The 21,684-nt window shown below is 34.3% G+C and overlaps 1 protein-coding gene across 3 annotated transcripts in view; it reads left to right on the top strand.

Moving 5' to 3' along the window:
- LOC113493936 (carboxyl-terminal PDZ ligand of neuronal nitric oxide synthase protein) overlaps positions 1–21,684 on the top strand; it is a 130,677-nt gene that overhangs the window by 78,886 nt on the left and 30,107 nt on the right. For all 3 annotated transcript variants that reach the window (XM_026871974.1, XM_026871973.1, XM_026871972.1), the window contains exon 3: positions 15,558–15,629. In XM_026871974.1, the coding sequence (XP_026727775.1) occupies positions 15,558–15,629 (72 nt within the window). The remainder of the gene's footprint in view (positions 1–15,557; positions 15,630–21,684) is intronic.

The following is a 21,684-nucleotide window of genomic DNA, read 5'->3' as shown; positions in this document are numbered from 1 at the left end:
CATCATCCAAGATAATATTTATGACATACAAAATGTCCGCATGTGTTGCCTTTCATGTCTTGATTGATGATACATATTCTTTTCTGTCCCCAATACAAAAATACGGAATGCTTACAAAAATAACATTATTAGGATTCAATAGGAACTTTACTGAAGCTGGCCAATTTTTGCTCCACATAACGTTTCTCGGATTCTTGATACTTTTATGAAGATTTACATGAAGCTTAATTTGCAAAAAAATGTTTTGTTGTATTAATTATATTATTCATTTATCAAATATAAATACCTATACGACCTCCTGCACATCGTAACTCTTTTTAAGACTCGCCAACATAAAATTCTGCATTCATCGGTCTATTGTGTCGCCGTGAGCTGTTTGCACGTGTGAAGTATTGGCCAGTATGGCAAGTCTGCAAATTTGTTTTCGATCTTACTCTCTCAAGCTAGATAGAGTTTAAGGGAGAATTTCCCTCATAGACGGACTTATTTTTGAAGTGTAAGGATCCTAAAAAAACATAGATTAAAGTAGCTAATATAAATTAAAGTATCTCAATTGCTACTTGATTATCTTTTAACTTAGTAAGAAGTTCATAATCAAAATTATCGTTTGTATAACAGTGTTTAATTTAATACTTAGTACAGTTTTAGTTAAAATATCTTTCATAATAAACCTCATAACCAAAGTTAGCATACACGTAAACAGTATATAGTTAACAGTGAAAAGGTAATAATTAAACGAACGTGTTTCTTTTTATTCAATTTGTTTGTAATTTGAGCGGTGCTACAAACTAAAGCAACACAAAGTTTAAAGCAGGTTTGAGTGTAATTTGCAGGTATGTCACGTACACGCCGCCGTGCCAGCATTTCTGTCATCAGCAGACTTACCTATGGATTGTTCATGTATCGTAGCGCCAACTGAATCCTCAAACATCACATGAATTATTAATCGCGTCATCATTCGACACTAATTTTCAGGCATATCCAAAATTGTACATTGTGTAACATGGTGCAATATTAATATTACATTAACGTTGAACAAAAGCGCCTTTATTTATATGTAGCAACATTTTATTACAAATAATAATGTTAAACAAAGGAGCATCAGTGGATATAGGCTGAAGCTAAATCCAACAATAATTAAATGGAAACCAGATAGTTGAGAGAGCTTTGTCACCATGATTGCTTTTGTTTACATGTAGGTACCAAAGCATAAGAAATTTCTATATACTAGTAAAGATAACGAAGATGAACAAAAGTTGGAGAACGCTTGGCAAGCTTTTGTGTAATCGAAAATTGATGTTATCTCTGCTCAGTGATTCATAATTCTTGTCACCTAAAATGCGCGTTTACTACTACTCCTTGGAATTTTAGTTGAAGATTTATTTGCAACACAATAAAAATGCGAAGATGGTAGGACGAGTTATAAGTACAACTTCCTGGCCTTATAAAGGACTAATCGCAGTACAAAGTCGAGAATAAGGTTGGAATAAGAGGAACGCCTATGTCTAGCATTTGACAGCATGGAATAGCACCTTTTCGTAATTTGTTATCTTTGCGATTTCTAAAATCGATCTGTACGTAAACGACTTTGATTCCAGACTTATTCTAATTTACAGCGTTTATAACGGCAACCACCTGGCGCGGTATCTGTAATGTATCGCGTTACTCACACGCGTGCCTTTCACACCAGCCGTAATCGAATCGTACAATTTGCCGTCAAAGTGGGCGTGCCAACACGGCACCTCAAAATACAGGTCACGATTTTCTGCAGCGAAAACTTAGAGCATTCGTGTAGGAAAGTTTAGAAGATCATTTCAAAGACAACAATTAGTTACTGTTTTAATTATTTAAGTAGGGTATCTGGGTTATGGGTAGCTCCAGTTGACAAAGCGGAAAATTTCGTCCTTTTGTCTATAAAGCGTTAAATAATCCGTTTACGTTATATTTCGTGTTTCGACAAGTTTCGGCCCGTTGTGCTTTAGCTTAATTGAATATTGATATGTTTTTGTTGTTCGCGAAACGAAATCAGGTCATCATTGAGACAAGTGCCTTTGTGTTAAACGAACAATAATGGGCATGTCTGAGATGGTAGCTACGAACCTTTGTCCGACGATGTTTATTCTTGTAATGGATTTTTTGTCGTCTCAATATTCCCAACATTTCGTGGATGTTTAATTTCCATTATTTCTTTACTTAATTAAGATCTCACTCATAATCATGCCATCTAACTTAGCTTCTTACATTTAATATTTGATTTGTCATTGTTATAGTATTTCTGGTATTCGAAATTTGCGGCATAGAGCTGTGTCTGATGAGTCAGCTAGTTGCTAACCGGTCAATTGTGCAAACGTGTTGTTCGTTGTAACGGACTAAGATTACCATGAAACTCCGTCCAACATTGATAATAGCTGCATTTTCCTTAGAACGTAACCCAGAAAGACTGAACCATATTAGTCTGGGTCTATTCATAGCTGTGCGGCAATAATACACTTTCTTTCATCTGTTATTTTTGTATGCAGAGTCGGCATGTCGTCGCCATTGCAACTTCCCATTACATTTACTTGTAAATAATTGCAATGTTGAAATCTAGGACGCTAATAGTCTTGGTGTAGAAACTCGAGATACAGCTTAGCTTTGAGCTGTGTTGTTTGAGGCAACACGAGCGAAACGCCCTGAGTTCGATTTCTGTTCTTGCTTGGAGATAGACGTCAAATCATTTTCGTAAATATTTTGTTAGTAGGTTTCATCTTTATAAGAATAAATCAAGCAAAAAGAAAGCAATATTGAATGCGTTACATGAGTTGCTAATAACTTCACTCCGTGCTCATTAAAATTGTACAGATATTACAAAAGGTTAAGAAGTGTATGGTAACAAACAGTTTTTCATTTCTTTTTTAACAACTCGATATATCGAGTTGTTAAAAAAGAAATGAATAAGTTTTGTTAAAAAAGACAGAGTAGAGAGAGTAGGGATTAACTATTCGGACGCTTTCACGTCTAAACCACTGAACTGATTTTAATGAAATTTGGTACAGAGATAAAATTGACCTTAAGAAAGAACATAGGATAGTTTTTATCCCGGACTTTTGAAGAGTTTTCTTGGAAACGCGATATAACCGACCTCGACGCGGGCGAAAAGCTAGTGTCATATAATAATAGTATTTAAATCATTATTATCATTCGAGTCATCAACTCATTTGAAACAGTAAACAAAATCTAACAGTCGAGAAACATCTTTCATTTATGTAATTCAGGATAAGACAATAAAAAAGTACCTAAATAGATCGATTTTTTGTCTCTACATCTTTGAGAAATCGTAATTTTTCATGTGAACGTACACAAATTTTAATGTAAAAATAACCTACGAATTTTTGATAATTTGATTTTAAGCCCCACTGAAGCTTCTTTATTCAATTTAAAATTAAATTAATTGATATGGTTTTGGGCAAAAGTGAGCAATTCACACTCGCCTTTGCGCTGACAGCTATCAGAATACATTGCAGCTCAACAATACACGGGTTGGTTTTTATACCCAATAAGTCATTCCATTCCATTGTTCCCGCCTTTACGCTGTCCACCGATCCCAGTATACCATAGTTTGTTTGAAAAGCTCGCTCCGATTCAACCCCACCCCGCCCATTCCGCTTACTATGTGACCCTTACCTTATATCTCACTCATCACAAATGTGTTCTCCGAACATATTAATTTTGCTATTACATTTTGATTAGCGCTATTGTAAAGTACGTTCAAGTACTTTACAATAATTAGCACTATATTTAATGAACTGTGTGTAACGTTGTTTAATAGATGGTTTTGAAATTAATGATCGCGATAATTTGTAGTTTTGGAATTTATTAGGTACCGATTCCGTAGGCAAAAAGTAGTTCAAATATATTTACTGCAAAATCATTAGTCGTACTGTTTATCGATAACGTTTTACGAGTCTAGAAACTACGCATTTTATTTCTACACCCTCTTTAAAAGCACATTATTTGATATCACAAAACTTTTACGATACTGCTATATAGTTATTTTTTAGAAAATGACATTCAAAATTACCCATTAAAACCTTTATCAAGTCCAGTCTCTTTTTTACTGTGTTCCTTGTGCATAATAGTACCTTTCATCACTGTATGTACATATACATAGATGCAAGGCTAGGAAAGGTTTTTTTTTAGCAAATTGTACACCAGGCACACCGAATGCGGCCTCATAGACAACAAGCCGTGCGTGAGACTGTAGAACGTGTCTGCGTTACTCAAACGGTTTGTTAAAACCCTTACATTCGGGTAATACAGGCTTAAAATTACAACTCGGATGTGTAACACAACATCCACATTTACCTAAGCTCCTACAACCCGCCGACATAAATTATACAAAGTGATATGCCTGCCAAAAACACGCTGAACATTATAATGTAATTACATAAATACAAATGCTTCCGTTTCGCTAATTTTATAAGCAACTCGGAAAAATCGTACGAATCACCAGTCGAGATAAATTATAAAGATCGACGATGCATGTAATCGGATTCGTAAAGTACTCCACTTTGAATGAGAGCATTGCGAGTGACGAGTGTAGGTGTGTTTCATTTCCCATTCTGAGGGTTGTGCAAACATAGTTTCGTCTTTTGTGAGGTTTTATTTGTGCTACTAGGCCTCCAACATAAGCCTATGTATATAAACAGGCTGTAAATAACAACCGACCCGCTTTTACTTTCGCTTTTCACGCAGGTATTCATTGCAATCTGAGAAATGAAACCTTAATGTACTCTGAATTATGCATGGGTCCTTTGAATATCCTTCAAGACATTCTCTGTATAAAAGGGAAACATATTTACGATAGAGAATAATAGACTCTCCCGAGTCGCCTGAATAGAATACATTGTCATTCTTTTGGGCGACAGCATAAGAGAAAAATCTGTAGGTGTGTGATCGTCGCATGTTCCGGCGCGGTCTTTTATGTCGACTTATAAAATTCGTCACGAAGTTTAAAAGTCCTTTGCGCGATTTAACTCAGTGAAACTTTACAGTCTGGTTATTTCCCGTGGACAATTACCCGGTTTACAACTGTTAAACTTTCCTGAAATGAACATCGGCAGTGCGGCTGACTTCACCAAGGGTAACAATTTTTACGAATTCCCAAAGAATCCTGTAAGCCTTTTGTTTAAATGCGAAAAGTGTTCGAAGTAATGTCTCCAGTTCGTGTTCTTTTATTTTTATTTCGTGCCAAGGTTCCTTGTAAACAATTACAAGGAACTCGATAAACACGTTTGGAATGTTGAGATTGTATTTTGCTACATAAATACGTAAAAAGCGAACTGAGCTGCTTTTACAACGGCGGTACATTTGATTTTGCAGCGGGGACACCTGTTTATTGAAAGTGGGGTGTTACGAGAGTAGAAGAAACTGACGATCGCGACAACTCAAGTATTCGATTCATTGAGAATGTCAACTGAACAATTTCATTGTCGATTACGTTGACATAAGGCGAGCCGCATCGTTCAGACTTCAACGGACTTAAACTTAACGGACAAAAGGACAATAATCAAATCTAAAGATTCTAGAATTTATTTCAATTCGCGCGAAGATAAAAGTATTACTTTATATAGACAATACACTGTAAGACTAGTTTAATACTAGCAAAATAATGAATTGAATACTAAACCTACGTACTAAACCAATCTAACGCATTACTTCGAAACCTTGTAAAGTATGCCTTTGGATGCTTATTATTCGAGTAAGAATGCTAGTAAATATCAGTGTCGGCAGTAATGTTTTGTCTAGAGCGGGAGCTTAAGTTCTGCGCCTTTCGTGACTCGGGTCGTCCTTGACTGGACCGGTTCACCATCCTACAGCGGGGAGCACAGATATAACTACAAAGCCTAGACAATAAACAGTGAGCGAGATCAATCTGTCTACGAGACACCCACGCTACGACATTTCGGCAGTTTTTTTTATAAAATAGCAGAAGGAATATTGGTTGTCAGCCTTTTAAAGGTTCTCTAAGGCCAAATTGGCTATTAAGTAGTTTATATATGGAACTACTCGTTTGAATCTTATTTTGAATGCATATTTTTATGTACACAATACAGTTGCAAAGTTTATAAAAAAAATTAGATTTAATACATTTTAGTTACTCTAACTCACGCCAAAACACAATACATTGTTTCTGCTTGTGAATATCGACACCAAAACGGTTCCGATTCTCTTCTCAATTTGAGTGCCAGTTAAAAATATGCACGTCGTGTTATCTCACGGCATTTTGACCGTCTGACCTAGCAATCTCTTTGATGGTAAAATGAACATAAATGGCAACATGATTCACACCGTCGATAAGTTTGCAATTCTCCGGGCAAAGTGGAGGAAGAACATCATTTTGTACGAATATCAACAGAACTGGTTGTGAGACAAATAAGCTGATGAACTCGACTATTAAAACTGATAAGAAGAAAAAAGTTAATGCTTTATCTATTCCATATAATGAGATTGTTCGTAATTGATAATGGGATATACTCAACTACCAGAAGAATTCTTAAACAATCCGATTTAATAAAAAAAAATGCAAAATAATAAATAAATAAATCTATTGTTCAATATTGGATAATCAATTTCGTTGGCTCGAAATGGAAAACTAATGCATTAGACAAAGTCCATGAAAGTAGCACTAATATTGAGTTTTGCTATCATAAGGATCCTAATAAAAATGTAAGGAGTATAAACGTCTTGTACCTACTTTTACTTCATCTGCTTTCATGTACGAGTATCTCCACACTCTCTCATCGATCGGAGGGATACTACGTGATAAGTGAAAAGGGGATCGCTTCAATAACAATTTTAACCTGAGTTTGCTTTTAAGCCTTTAACGTCAGCTACATATTCTAGGGCTGGCTTTTATGCTAGTTTAGGTAGGGAAGGTATCTCTCAAATATCCAGTTCATAGATCAGAATATGACATGATTATACTATCAGCGATTTTTTTAATAACGCACCCGCTTTATGTTTTCCATAAGATGAAGAACAGTAAGACTGCAATTATGAGAGATTGATACAGATTTTGACATAATAATAACTTATAATCGATAACTGAAAAGATATCAAAATTAAACAAAAATGAGAGGTTTATTTTTACGTCGTATTCAAAATATAACGTTGAAATGAACCAAAAATCTAAGTATTTAATCCGGAAACATAATAAACTCTTCAATCCTGATATTAAATTACTTTCCACATAATAAAAGCTTAGAAAAATATTAATGTTACGAACAAACAAAAGATATTTGAAGTTCTCTGATATTTAAAACAGCGAAAGCCTGATTGTAATTAATCCCCAAAGTTAGAAACCACATTTTAGAAGATTTAAATTACGTTTAAAAAGTTCTTGAACAAATGTTGTCCGACTTAAATTTGTTTATTTGAGCTAATTACTTTATTAGCTTATAAAATCCTTTGTTTTACAAAACTTACGTAATAGGGGTAAGAGATCCGTACCTTCGAAATTGTTTAAGTTTTCAGAAAAAAAGGTTATCGGTTAGCAATAGGGCTCCGTTTTTACCCTTCGGATACAGAAGCTTACCAATAAAATTATTATATCATCCGTGTTGCCTCGTCTGTTAAACTTCAAAATAAACTGTTGTTTACTAACAACAGCCAACCCTGAAAATTTTAACAACGACATTAATCTCATAATTTTACGAAAACGAAAGTACTTAAGTCACAATTCGATTCGAACGTTAATGAATTTTAAATGTCACTCATATACATAAAAAGCAGGTTTTTAATAAATTACTTTTCACTATCAACACATAACCTAAAATCTATCAAAAGCAGGAAAATTAATCATGATTTAAACGAATATGTTTTTCGCCAGATAAAACACACCCAGATTACAACATAATTTTTTATAGCCTACATTGAAATCAAAATCAATATTTCATAATAAAAATCCACAATGAAACGAATCCGTACATGTGTTGTGATCAAATGAAGCTTGGAGATATTAAAAGTATGAAATCGGTATTGAAGTGTACAAAAGTCCTTTGTTAAAATCTAATCATTTCCGCAGCCACAGTGCAGCCTTAAAGTTCCAGGGAAGCTTCGCATTTACTTCGGATTGAAACTTTTATGCTTTTGTCATTGTCCATGCCGGTTTTGATCTGTAAAGCCACAATTTTAATCAACGATTCTTCGAACATTTCAGCTTTACGTTGACTTTAAATGCATTTATGTATTATTGTTATGTATTTCATTTGTAATACATTTTCAAGTAGTAAATTTTGGACAATCGTCAGGCCGACATTTTTTTTTCCTTGATATCTCTCTTAGCTTCCACGCTTGAGGGTTTCGTAAATAAATTCTTGAGCGTCTCATTAAAATAAAGCTACTCAAGGATAATTAGCTTGATAGTAATCCATTACAAACATAGACCAAGGAGCCTTGACTATAAACAAAAGAAGATTTAAAATAAAAATACCGCGCTCATTTGTCCCTTCGAGATTGTAAATTAAAATCCACAGTTAGAATGGAAAAATAAACATTCCTCATTTCAAATTAGCTGCAAAGATACGAATGAAGTTGCCAGTTAATTAGCTAATTACCATAGTCTTGAATTTAATCCTTTGACGTTTAAAACTATTCTTCATCTTTAACCGCGTTGAATAACACAAACGGCTTTACAGAGCAACCCATTACTGTAATGCAGTGCTTTGCAGTTCTGACATTTAGAAACCACTTTAAAAAAACACTTAAGTTTATTTTATTGCAGAAAATGCAAAGAGAAATTCGTTTAAGACGAAATTCGGTTAGCAGAAATAGAATCTACGGTTCGATTTGGATTTCTCGTATAGTGCATAATTTTCTAATTAATTAATTTAGCATCCCGGACGACAGGATTGCAGAGAGTATCAACTACCAACGGACTTTGACACAAATAGAATTACGAGTAAAAGAACGCGTTATTCCGTTGCATCTTTTTGTCTCGTGTAGCTAAGCTTAAGCGATCCAATTACATTATAGAATTTTGCAACACGTGCACGTTCTTTTAGCTATAAATTATGACAAAAATTAAATTATTAAATGTTGCAACGGTCTACTCACGCGTATTTATCAGTATTGCCCGACTAGTTTCGGACCCTACCGGAGTCCATGAGCTGGCGCGGGGTCGCTTGTCCTACTTTTTTCATTTATTAATGAATCAATCAGTTGCTATCAAAATTTAAATTGTTCTTAAAATATTAGGTAACGTATGCAGGGACTTATCGGTGCTTCCTCATAAAGATGATATATTGGAAGTGGGCAATCAGAGTAGTAGAGTGCCTCTCGATTCCGTTCAATAAAGTCTTTATAAAATGTTTCATAAAGACGTTATTAAAATAATAAATGTTTGTCTTAAATAGGATTTTTTATTCACCAAGACTAGAGGTTTCTCATACAGTTTTTGATTTGGCCAGCTTTATTTTTGTATTTATTTGCCTGTGGTCTAACTTCATCCGTTTCACCCGCATGTGTGATGCACAACTAGCAAGCGATAAGCCTCGACAATAGACCGAATAGTCTGCAGTCCACACTGTATTGTACTGTATATCTTAGTCGTATTCAATGAATATTGTGCACTCAGTGAAAATATGTACTGATATAATATTATATCCAACAGATTGGTTTTACCTTGGTAAACAATCGACTGACATATGATTATATAGAGAGGTTGTTCGGCATACTAAATTATTGGTTGCTGCGAACTAATTTCCTCTTATTAATATTTTATGTCACTCGTATTGAATTCATAAATATCATTAAAGTAACCTACTTTGTAAGCATTAGTACCTATCTTTTTATATGCACTCACATATTCTTTAGCACGTATGCTGTAAAATAGTCACAATTATGAACAAAACCTTCATTTGCACCGTCATCGCCTGGGTCTTCCATGCTTGTATTGGGTTTAGGGTGACTAAACAGTGGTCAATATTGCTCAAATTATACTTTATTTTTTCTATTACTGGTTTGTAATATTATTATTAAATAATCAAATTCGTTGTTCAGATTACATTATTCACAAGCGAAAGCAACTGTCGCGCTTTATACCCATTTAGAACTTGCGAATTGTGACAAACGAGAGCGTACTACGAGCGTAATATAGATTTGCAATAACTTATGATATATGAAGCGGTAATGACAACTTAATAGAGATTTACACAATATAACCAACTACAAAGGAAAATTTCTGAACCAAGCTTGATGTTGATTTTTAGATTTGAAGAAATTAGGTATTGCTATTTTTCGTCAAATAAAAAATGACAACAAAATCGGTGTACCCAGTGCTGAGGTATTAAGAACTCCTTCTTTTTCAATTTGATTGAAACTCATCCAGAAGCAGCTTCTTGGAATTGGCGAGTCACGTTACACTTCAATACATTTGACATGTGATGACCATTGGCTATTCAAAAAATAACAATGGTCTAGAACGCTGAGTTTAGAAAAAAAGTTAATAAGATTATCAATAGTAACACAAAGTAAGTGTTTGACTTCACAAGATGCATAAAAAGGTTAACGCCGGTGTCTGTCACTTAGAAGTCGTAAACGAGCATTACTTACAGCTTGACACTGTCTTGGTAATAAACCTCACACCAACAAATCTACTAAGACCAAATAACATCAGCGATTTCCCTTCATCGCTTATAAGGTCACTTGTGACGGTATGATTCAGTCAGTAGGCCGTAGGCTCAGTCTTGGCGGTTTGTGACGTAGCAACTCAATTACCCGCGGTAACTTTACTAACCGACCGGCAAATAGGTTTACGTTAAACTTTACACAAGCCTTTAATCGAAGATTAAAGTACTTAATATGCTTTAAGATGTGCTGTCGGGAATGTAAAATGGAGGGTTTAATTTGCAGTATAATGATTAGTGTTTCATTTTTGATAGCTTTTGATAATCAAGGCTTTTAACTGTTAACTGTTTTGATTTGATTGAACGATTATAACAGCTCTCTATTTGGTTTTATGATGATTAATAATTTAGTTGATGTAGGTTTAGGGCTTGCTAGCATGTAAGTCAATCTACCGTTGACTTGAAGAGAGTAAACCTAATTGTTTGCTTGACTGGTTTTGCTTACACCAGAAAAGCGTAGCTTCTGATGGTGAAAATTTCTTATCCGAATGTAAAAAGTTCATAATCTATATACATAAACGTAAATGAGTAGATGTAACTGTCAAACTGAAGGAAATACCTACCCGAATAAAACGCTACAAAAACTTTGTCGTGATACCATTTCATTCTATTCGACATGCAGATTTTGTTCGAGCGAGTATTCACTTCCATCGTGTCTATTTGGCTTTATATTTCCTCGTGTTAGGTACATTTTACTCTTCCTTATAAGAAGTACGTGAGGCCACCGAGCCGAGAACAAACCTCCCCGAAGCTATCTATATAAAACGTGTACTACGTGGGTAACAGTAGGTGTTAGCACTTTGTAACAGATACATATCGCTATGTAAACAAATGAAGACTAGTATTTCTCTTAGTGAGTTTGTATAGCTACATTATTGCTGTAGCGAATGCTTTTGTGCCTGCTAACTATGAGTGTTGATTACGAGTCGTGTGTAGAAACTATTATGAGTCGTGAATTGTTGATGTTTATTCTACATTTTATTACGAGAAATTAGAAGGAATGACTACAACTATTCATAAATAAAAAGCAGATAGAGTGCCTTAAATAGTCGTTACATTCGATGTTACATTACAAACGGCTTCCTTTCAGCGGAAATAGAGTGGAATTGCTCATGGTATTCGACGTTAACAGTAAAAGCAAAAATCTGTTTTCTCTCTGCGTGTTTTTACTTCACGCATCGTATATTTTAATACACAGGGTTCCTATGTTTGAGTAGAAAGAATTTATGATTAGCAACCTAACTGCCGTTAACAGACTTTAAAACATTTCGCTTATTACATTTTAATTGACTCTTAACAATCTCTTACATAATTTAAACATTAAAACGTGTTTGATCACTCATTTTCCTCATTAAGTAAGTCAAAGAGCCTAATCTTATTTGGTGGCAATTACACGCAAAGGTTTTTGCTACTACAAATTATGCAGGCGCTCGTAAAAAAACGTCTAAGCTTAACCGAAAAATAATTGTTTTCGTTTATCTTGTTCGCAAGGAAGCGAATTAGCAGGCTGAAAAGACAAATTGTCACCTCCAGAATTATGTAGATGAAAAGTAGACGAGAAAGCCCGACGTTAGATGTTAACGTAATAAATTATGCAGCTTTTTTCGGAGTTAACTTTGACGCTGAAGGAATTATGTCATCGAATTCTTTTTTGATATTATATGTTACATTGCTTTCTCAGATTAAATGGTAGGATAATTTTTTTAATTAAATTATTTTGAAGAAGAAGAATTATTTGAATAGATGACGAATGGATTAGCATGTCTGCATGCTGACATTAGATTTTGTTATTATTACCTACACTGATTCTGTCAACATTATTTTGTCCTTATACTTGTGTATTTAGGTTTACGTCAATCTCAGCAAATGTATTATTATAAATATTTCTTCATTATTTGCCCAAATCGGCAGGTTGACCCAATCGGCATATTCCCTTGGGACGAGACGTAGGTGTTACTTCCCTTTATTGTTTCAAGCTTTGTCGGAACAAAGGAGTTTGTCAAACATAATAAGGTTTCATTTGTCTTGATTTTATTGCAATTACGACGGCCTCACACGTTTTTACGTGACTGCCAGTTTATTGGATTTGGCAGCAGCAGCTACACACTCCTTTGCCTTGTGTTGATGTTGTTTACTTTAACTAATTTCTAGATTGTACTGGGAAATATATTTGAAATAATTATGAGCTCAATTATGACTGAAACTCGTGATATTTTTGCATACAGATTAACTTCTTTTTTTAGATAAGTTATGTTAAAGACTAATGATTCTCTAAAGCTAGGTTTTTGAATTGCAGGCGGTGTACGGGATTTAAATTACCTTTTTTAGATTGGATAAGCTGTATTAAGATTTATTAGGGAAATGAGAATTGCTTAGAATGTGCCGAATCAGGAAAAGATAACTTAGCTACTGATTTTTGCGTTCTATAAATGCACACATATAAAATGCAACATTTAGCTAATAAAGGAAATAAAGATTAAAATATTTTAAATGTAGATGGAATAAAATAATAGGTATCTGAAGCCACACCTAATTCTTTAGACATTTATTACTGAGGGTAAGACAAGAACAGTTATGCAAAGCTGACTGCAGACTTTTATTGGTCAGACAGGCACTTAAAATAAGTCGGGGAAAAAAGGTTAAAAATATTTTCCTTTAAAAACTTGCAGCTTAACTTCTACAATACAACTTATTATTCATAGCTTAGACCAAGCATCTTAATCTATACAAAGATAATCTTCAGCAAAGCTTCAGATATAACCAAAAAACTACTGTCATTCATCTCAAATCTTCGAAGCTAGCTTCGTCAGTTGTTGGCAAAAGTTTTGCATTGCGAGTCGGAACGTAGAAAACAATTAATTAATGCTGACCTTGGCTAGTTAGGGATGCACTTTATGAATAAAATTACATCAGTAGATAATAAATGGTATATCTCCCGCAATTGGAAGTATCAAACTTCTTCTGTTTTATGACAAGCGATTAAAGCATTGAATAACTACTAACTGTACACTATACTGTTACCCTAAATAATGTGCTTATACTGGACATAAATATATCTGCACTACTGAAAAAAAAAACAATTTTACCGGTTGGCAATTGATTTGCTGTTCTTGCAAACATAAATTATAATGTAAAATATAAACTGCAAATATCGATTTCTTGCTGGTTCTTCTCTATTGGAAAGACACTTTAGAACCGTGCACCTAGAGTCACTATTGTAACGTTTAAAAGTGCCTGGAAAACGCCTATTTGATATAAAATCTTCTTTTGATTTTGATTTTGATCACAAAAATCCGAAATCAACACCCTTGACAATTCAAAAGCTGATTAACTATTTTAATCTTAATCAGTCCCACAAAAGCAGTAACATGCTTTCATTTTAAGTTAAACGTAAAATAATAAGAAGTGAACCTGAACGAAATTCTACTGAAAAATATTACGTCCTGAAGGTTTTAAAAACTTTTTTGCTGTTCCGCTAATCCTTAACGACATAATGGAAATGACTGGCCGAAATGCACGTGTATGACAACAGAAGGATTTTCTAGGATTTTTTTAGCTTTCAGCTTAAATCCTCTCGAGTGCATAACACGTGTCGGGTTAGACAATGTGATTTTACCGGGGTACCTGTGTTGTCGGATGTGGAAGAATATGTTTTATTTTTACGCAAAATCTGGCTAGTTTCTGTTCTAATATACTTTGTAATGTGTTTTTTAATTTAAGGCTCCAGCTCTAAGTGACATTTACGAAGACACCCAGACTCAGGACAAGCATTTGTGAATCACACAAAGTAACGCTTGTCCTACGCGGTAATAGAACAGGCCACACGTCGCTTACTGTAGGTTTGGCGTAGCCTCAACCACTCGGACAACCGTGCGGTCAATCTTCCTCTGCTTGATAAAATTTAGAATTTAAAAACTTTTCAGTATCTACAAATCAAAGTTACCTACACTATTGTGTCCTGCCTTTTACATTCATCATTTCCAATAAAGTCGTATAGTCTAGCGGACGAGAAATAGGTCTTCCTTATTCGACCTTAACTGGGATTAAATCGCGACAATCCTCACCCTACGTAGCACAAAAGTATAAACCGCACCCTTTCCATTTTTATTGCAAATTACATATTCAATTTGAGATATGAAAAAGGGATGGTAAATTTTCTGTATTAAATGTACCAACCTTCTTTAAATTTATTAGATTTATCTAAATAATGGGGTTCTTGACATTGGTTTTAATACTTTTAATCTTTTATTCGCGTTACACGCTATAGCAGTACGTGAGTCGAAGTCGGTATCAGATAAAAGATATAAGTGATCTTTAAACGAAACATTCGCCAGGTGCTGGTTTACTTTCAGGGAATTTAATACGAAAGCCTGAAGGTATTTGTGTGAAGACGCTGATCCTATTAACAAGAGGGTAATGCCGTCACTATCTTAATCGCTAACAATTGTTCAGGGGCTTTGTGGATTTGTGTTCGGAACTTAGTCACTTTCATTAACGATAGAAAAGTCGAGAGCAATGTGTATTTTAATTATAAGTAAGATAAATGTTTATGGATGAAACATAGTTGGAAACTGATTGCGTTGTCAGTCAAAACGGATTTAGTGGAATGATGGCGTCAAACACAAGGGTCGACGATACCAGAATTAATTTTAGCTGCTAACCTTTTAATTATTACAATGTGTACCTGGTACTTAGCTGAATCCGGTTAGACTGGAAGCCGACTCCAACACAGTTGGGAAAAGGCCGATGATGATTAATTCTGACAGTCCCTGAACAATATTGACGGATAACTGCACCTACATTTCATTAAGCTAATTCCAAATAGAATTAATATTTCATAGAATTCCAAAATACCACTACAAAATTTAATTTGTGTCTTACTTGTTGCAGTACATCGGGACTATGGATGTGCCGCGTCCGACTAGCCGCGTTGAGATCGTCGCTGCCATGCGTCGCGTTCGTGTAAGTATAGCCTTATTCAGACGATGTATGATGGTTTCAATTAGGGTTTTCCATAAAAAAACTATTTTCAATCAGGTCAAATTCTTACAAAATCTGTTGATTGTATATTACGTGTTGCGTGTGAATTCTTCCACATTCCTCCTTTCTTAAAAATCTTAAAATGAAAGGGTCATTTAAAATTGTTTTTATTTTTTAATAGCCAAACAAACAAAACAATTTTTTCAATATAGTAAAGATTTGACGTTGACAAACGGATGATTTTTATTTTAATGTTCTCACACAAAATTTCTTCTTAAAACCTTGATACACCGCCATTCTTACGGGACAATGCTTGACGTATTCGAAATTCGTCCTAAAGAAGTTATCAGAGTCAACTCAATTTAATTTTTTCAAACTATTAATTTTTTTTGAAACCTTTAAGTTAGCTTAAACTTTAGTTTTTAAGACTAAAAGTCTATACATTAACAAAGCGCTTGAAGGCTTAAACGAATCCAGTCTAATCTAATTTAACCTTCTTTGTTCTATACCTAAACAAACTTGCTATAAAATGAATGATAAAACACTATTACGAAAGTCAACACAGCATAATTAATTGGTAAACTAACGATCTCATCTCCAAAAATGTGAGTCAATACTAATTTACCGTGTGTTTATTCGGGTGAACATTAGGAGCCCGCAGAGTGCGTATCTGAGGCTTGGTTGAAACAAAAGATTACGCTTGTCTAATTTACAAACATCTAATTGCCCTCACTGGTGTACTTAACAAAGCAAAACAAGATGCCAGTACCCACCATTCGGCCATAAAATTGATTTAGTTAAGCTTTGTTGGTAATTTCACATTGTTTAGAACAAGAATATAAAGCCTTTATGAAAACTGGTCCATACCGAACAGAAAATACATTTATATTCGTTTGTGAATGTTCGATATTGCGATATGTTCACCATTAGGTAAATCCATACAAGATACGCTTGTGCTATGAGCTTTTAGAGCTTTTAAAAGCACACTGCATAATTGTCTCACTCGTTAATAGCGGCAGCTGTTCTCAAATAATTCATAGTAGTACATTCGTATATATTTCTGTCGATGTATAACAATTTTCCAAGATCGCTGTCCTAGCCTTTTCCCTAACACCACCTGACGTATCCCAGCAAAGAGCGGCCGCCTATCTGATCTCAAGCCGGGAGACCCACAATTTAACGTGTCTTCCGAAACACAGATTTCTTGTCATAACATAGACGGACAACCATCTACGGATGGACCGCGTCAAGCTTAGCTTGACCTGTGATTAATCATGTTATGCAGTTACAGCTTAGCCACGAGCTCCTTTTCAACATCTTCTAATATATAAAATTCCCGTGTCACGATGTTAGTTACCGTACTTCTCCGAAACGGCTTAACCAATTTTTACCTTAGGTATACCTATGCGTATTCAGTAGGTCTGAGAATCGACCAACATGTATTTTTCATACCCCTAAGTGAACTAATTTTTTGTTTTTATTTTTTTATAATGTGGCATTAAAAATATATACAAATAGAAAAAAATATTCGGCAAAACAACGTTTGCTGGGTCAGCTAGTATTGTGTAAAATGTAATTACTTCATGTTCTCACTTATCGACATCTCAATCCGTTCAGGCTTAACAGACGTTTCTCAGATTAACAATTAATTAGGCCACAAAGACGTTCGACCATCCTAACAGCACCACAAGATGAGACAACATCTAACGCCCATTAGGTAATTAAATTCAAGTAATAGTCACCTAATGTATTTTCCTCACAATAAACGTCTGGTAAATACAACTTATGCTTTTGAAGTCATTTACACAAACTTAGCCATTTATATAGGTATACATTCATGAGCATAATGTACGCTACTACAAAATATTAAAATGACCGTGTTTGTTGTAATAAGTCACAGGCCTACCAACAACGACAAAGGTTTTTATCGTCTTTAAAGTTCTATTACCACGAAACAATATTTTGTTGCTGTTTTGACAATTTATTTCGTTTCGCTGAAGAATCAACAGATACGTCGTTTTGCCATATCAAAATCAGGATACGACAAATAAAAATATTTAAAATTATATTGAATTAACACTAGAGCTGAACGTTATCCCAATATCAAATTAACGGGTGTTTTTTCTCGACTGAAAGTTCTTAAAAATAACAATTTCAATAATACTGAAAAATAACTTAAGATTTGAAAATAAATCGCAATTGTATTTGCCGTCCGTATAGTTGTACAGACATTTAGATGAACATCCTTTGCCTCAGTTAAATTAGATCATACTTTGTAAGTGAAGGGCATTTATTTCAACAATCATTTTAAACATCTAACAAAAGATTTTCAAGAAATCCTATCAAACAAAAGCTTGAATTTTGTAAAAATAAACTTTTTTTTCGAAAAATACGCTGCTCTTTTCCTTACAGTGCTGTGCTTTGACGTATCTACAACTGCAATAATGATACTTAACTTAGTAACCTTAAATCTCAATTTCGTTTATTTGTTACAAATATTAATAAGCTCAAATCCGAACCCAACCATATAGTTACAAAACACGAAAAGACTCAATAAAATCTGCTAGCAAATGTCCAAGATTATTGCGTACAACCAAAAAATCTCTTAAGCTTTATTAAATTAGTAGGCACAAAAACAAACAGGCACTTTAATACAGGTTTCAGTTGAACTCTCTAACAAAATTATTATGAATTTTATCCGCTGTTTATTGCGAAGGTTATTTATACGGTTAAGGTGTTCTAAGGGGCTAACGTGGGGTGGCTCGCCCCTGTATAAACGGACAAGACCCAAACAAACGAATTATAGACCAGTCCGAGCGAAACAGAATAAATCCTTTTAATCTCCTCCGGCGATTCACGAAAATCTCTTAGATCTATTTATTGTTTTGTTCTAAACGTAATATTGGTCAGTTCGGCTAAGGTGAAATGAAAGTAACCCAAATCTTAATGCCCATTCGAATTTAATGTCCTTTCACATTAAGTTAGGTTTTCAAGCAATTAATCAATGGTGTTATAAATTACATGGTCATTCGATTATTGGTAAGTGTCCACAACAAGGTTAGAATTTTAGGAAAAATAAACCAATAATTTTCAATCAACACTCCAACACACCAATTCGTATAGCTATGCAATATGCAAAACTGCATCCTTGAAATCTAAGACGTAAGAACAAGAGCTATCAAACCAACGTCATCACTAATCAAACCGATCTTAATCGGAACCCTCCAATAATTGGCGGATTAAGATTCAGGAGGCCATATTAATCTGGTCGGTACATTTATCGTACATTTCTGTTCATTGCCAATCGTAGATTCCCGTTCTGTCTAATAGCACTGGTTGGCATTCTGTGCGTGTAGTGAAAGGTCCATTGTACATACATAGCCAGCATTTTCTACCCTTCGCACAATTTGTCACCCCATGTTTCCACAATTGGTTTCTCGTTTCGACCTACTTAAGTCCAATTTTTCTCCCTTAGTTAGGAATGTAATAATAAAATGTTGTTTTCAATATTACTCGCTCATTTCAAAACAAGTACAGTACTCGGAACAATTTTTAAGTTTAATATTGCTCCTAACTTTGTCTGTTTGCAATATATTGTCGAGTTGTTCTTATTCTTGTTTATTGTTCCTTCTTTGTATTATTAGATTACAAATGGTCTTATTAAAATACACTGGAAAAGAAGCTTCTGTGAAAAACAAAATGCGAAGATCGAGGTCAAGTATGTAGTAAAACAAATTTCATAAAATTGTGTGATGTTATTGTTTCTGATTTTAATTTCAAAATTGTATTTTTGTATCTAGCCTCGCCTTAAGTGAAACGGCGTGCATATTTTTAATTAAAAAGAAAACAACATCCATTTTCAATTGAAAAGACTTTAAAGGACAAAAATACGAGCCAATAACTTGCAAATGTCCCAGACGAGAGAAATGGTAGCGAAGTGAAGTAGTCAGCAGACTCTAAGATCCTCTTAACCAGTTTTTGCAATTCCGCTTCCGTGGTCGTAACAAAACGACAAAAACTTTTGATTGAGAAAATAAACTGTTACAAATGGGCAAAGACAAATCAGGATAAATGACGTAAGTTAAATTTAAGCTTCGTACCATTTGTACGGCCTGAATATGTATAAAGTCGGCTTAAACAATTTGTATTAAAATAAAAGAGGGGCTCGCACATGGATCAGTTTCATCGAATGTCAAAAGCCGATTTACTACAAAATAATTTGGAAATGGAAAACAAAAACGAGATGGAAAAATTTCTACTGCTTAGTCTTTTTTCCGATTCGCGCCATGTTGGTGTCGGTTTTCAGCGTAACCGGTTTCAGCTAAATGCCATATATTTTACGTAAAGCCAGTCCTATCTGACCTCCGTCACTGATTCGACTGGTAATATTGTAAGACCACTTTTTAAATTCGTAATTTAACGACTTAACAACTGTCAAAACTGGAGCAAACTGCATGGAAAGATATTTAAAAAGTTTCCATATAATCCTTTCATTCTCTGACCATCCTCTTTAGTTGCTTCGCCTGTAGCATTATCAAATTGTACAGTCAACAATTAACCAGTATCCGAAACAAAAAAACTTTAAATTGTTTTTTTGTAAGTGTCAGTTACTAAATGCAAGGTTCAATTAAAATGGAGCATTGATATGCGTTTGACGGCTGTCGATATTTGCTTTGATATTCAAAAACATTTCACTATAAAAATTTTGGAAGATTGGACGAAAAATGTTGGCAACGTTGGTGTACATTATCACTATGAGCGAATCTTGCGTCGAATGGGAGTGATCATGTTACATTGAAATGAAAATAAAACTGGTCAAGTGCGAGTCGGACTCGGGAGGGTTTCATACAGATCGGTTGGGTGCAACAAATATATGACCATAACAACTGTTTTTATTGCATGCTGTTATGACGACAGCATTTAAACATTTGAAATGTCAAATGCCCGACTGTCACGGTTTACGAGGTACAGATTGGCATTAGACGGACGAACTGACAGCGATACCACAGTATTATAGATCCGTTTTTGCCCTTTGAGTAAGGCACCCTAAATATGTAAGGTCGCGACTTTAACTGTGAAAATAAATGAACATGTTTATAAACCGCTGAAAAATTGCTTACGATGACATTGATACATATGACTTGTGCACAGGTGTACGTTATAACGTTGGAACATTAAAGTGATGATAAACGCTATTTATAGTCTCCATATTTAAGGGTATTTGAAAGAAAATCTTCTACAATGAAGTACCTCCTTACTTGATATGAAATTATTATTCAACCAATATAAATACAAAACGGTAAACACATAAAAAAATATGAAACGAAATCCCATCGAAAGAATAAAATGCAAGTGTTCATAAATCAAATGAAACACGCTGTTTATTTGCCGAAAACAACTGAATGTGTCGATATTGAATCAACGATCTATAAAACAATAATAACACATCGATAAATTTTACGAACTTAAAAACAATTACTGTAATATTTCAAAATCATCAATCATCAGTTTTAGTAATCATAAATAGTGAAGTGGACCTATTCTTAAACTTCGGCTCGGCTTCAGTGGGAGAAACTCAACAACAACTACTAACGATTCACAATTAACTCTAGATATTTTCAAGAGTTTAGCATATTGAAATACTTAAAGGTTAAAAATAGATAGAAAACAGTCCACTGATCGACTTTCCATCGATCAACTAATTATGAGATGGGAATACGCGGCAGTGTTTTCTCTCCATGACGTCAGACGTTTCAGTCATAAAAAGAATTCTAAATCAATTCATAAAAAAGTTTACTAGTTTTTAACACTTTAAATATTTCTATCCAATTTCTTACTAAGTAGATACACATGACTTGATCTTTATCAAGCACTGCATCTGATTACAAATAAACTACTTTTTTTTACATTTCTGTACATACTCAGAATGATTTCATTGTCTTTTGTTCTTTTAATTCATTCCTAAATTATAATTGTTGATTCTTGATATTCCGGGCATATTATTTCAAAACGATGGGGTGTTCTTATTACACGAAAT

The sequence above is a fragment of the Trichoplusia ni genome, chromosome 5 (genome assembly GCF_003590095.1).
Source record: "Trichoplusia ni isolate ovarian cell line Hi5 chromosome 5, tn1, whole genome shotgun sequence".
Lineage (NCBI taxonomy): Eukaryota > Metazoa > Arthropoda > Insecta > Lepidoptera > Noctuidae > Trichoplusia > Trichoplusia ni.
The sequence above is the reverse complement of the archived record's forward strand: the minus strand, read 5'-3'. Positions and strand labels throughout refer to the sequence as shown.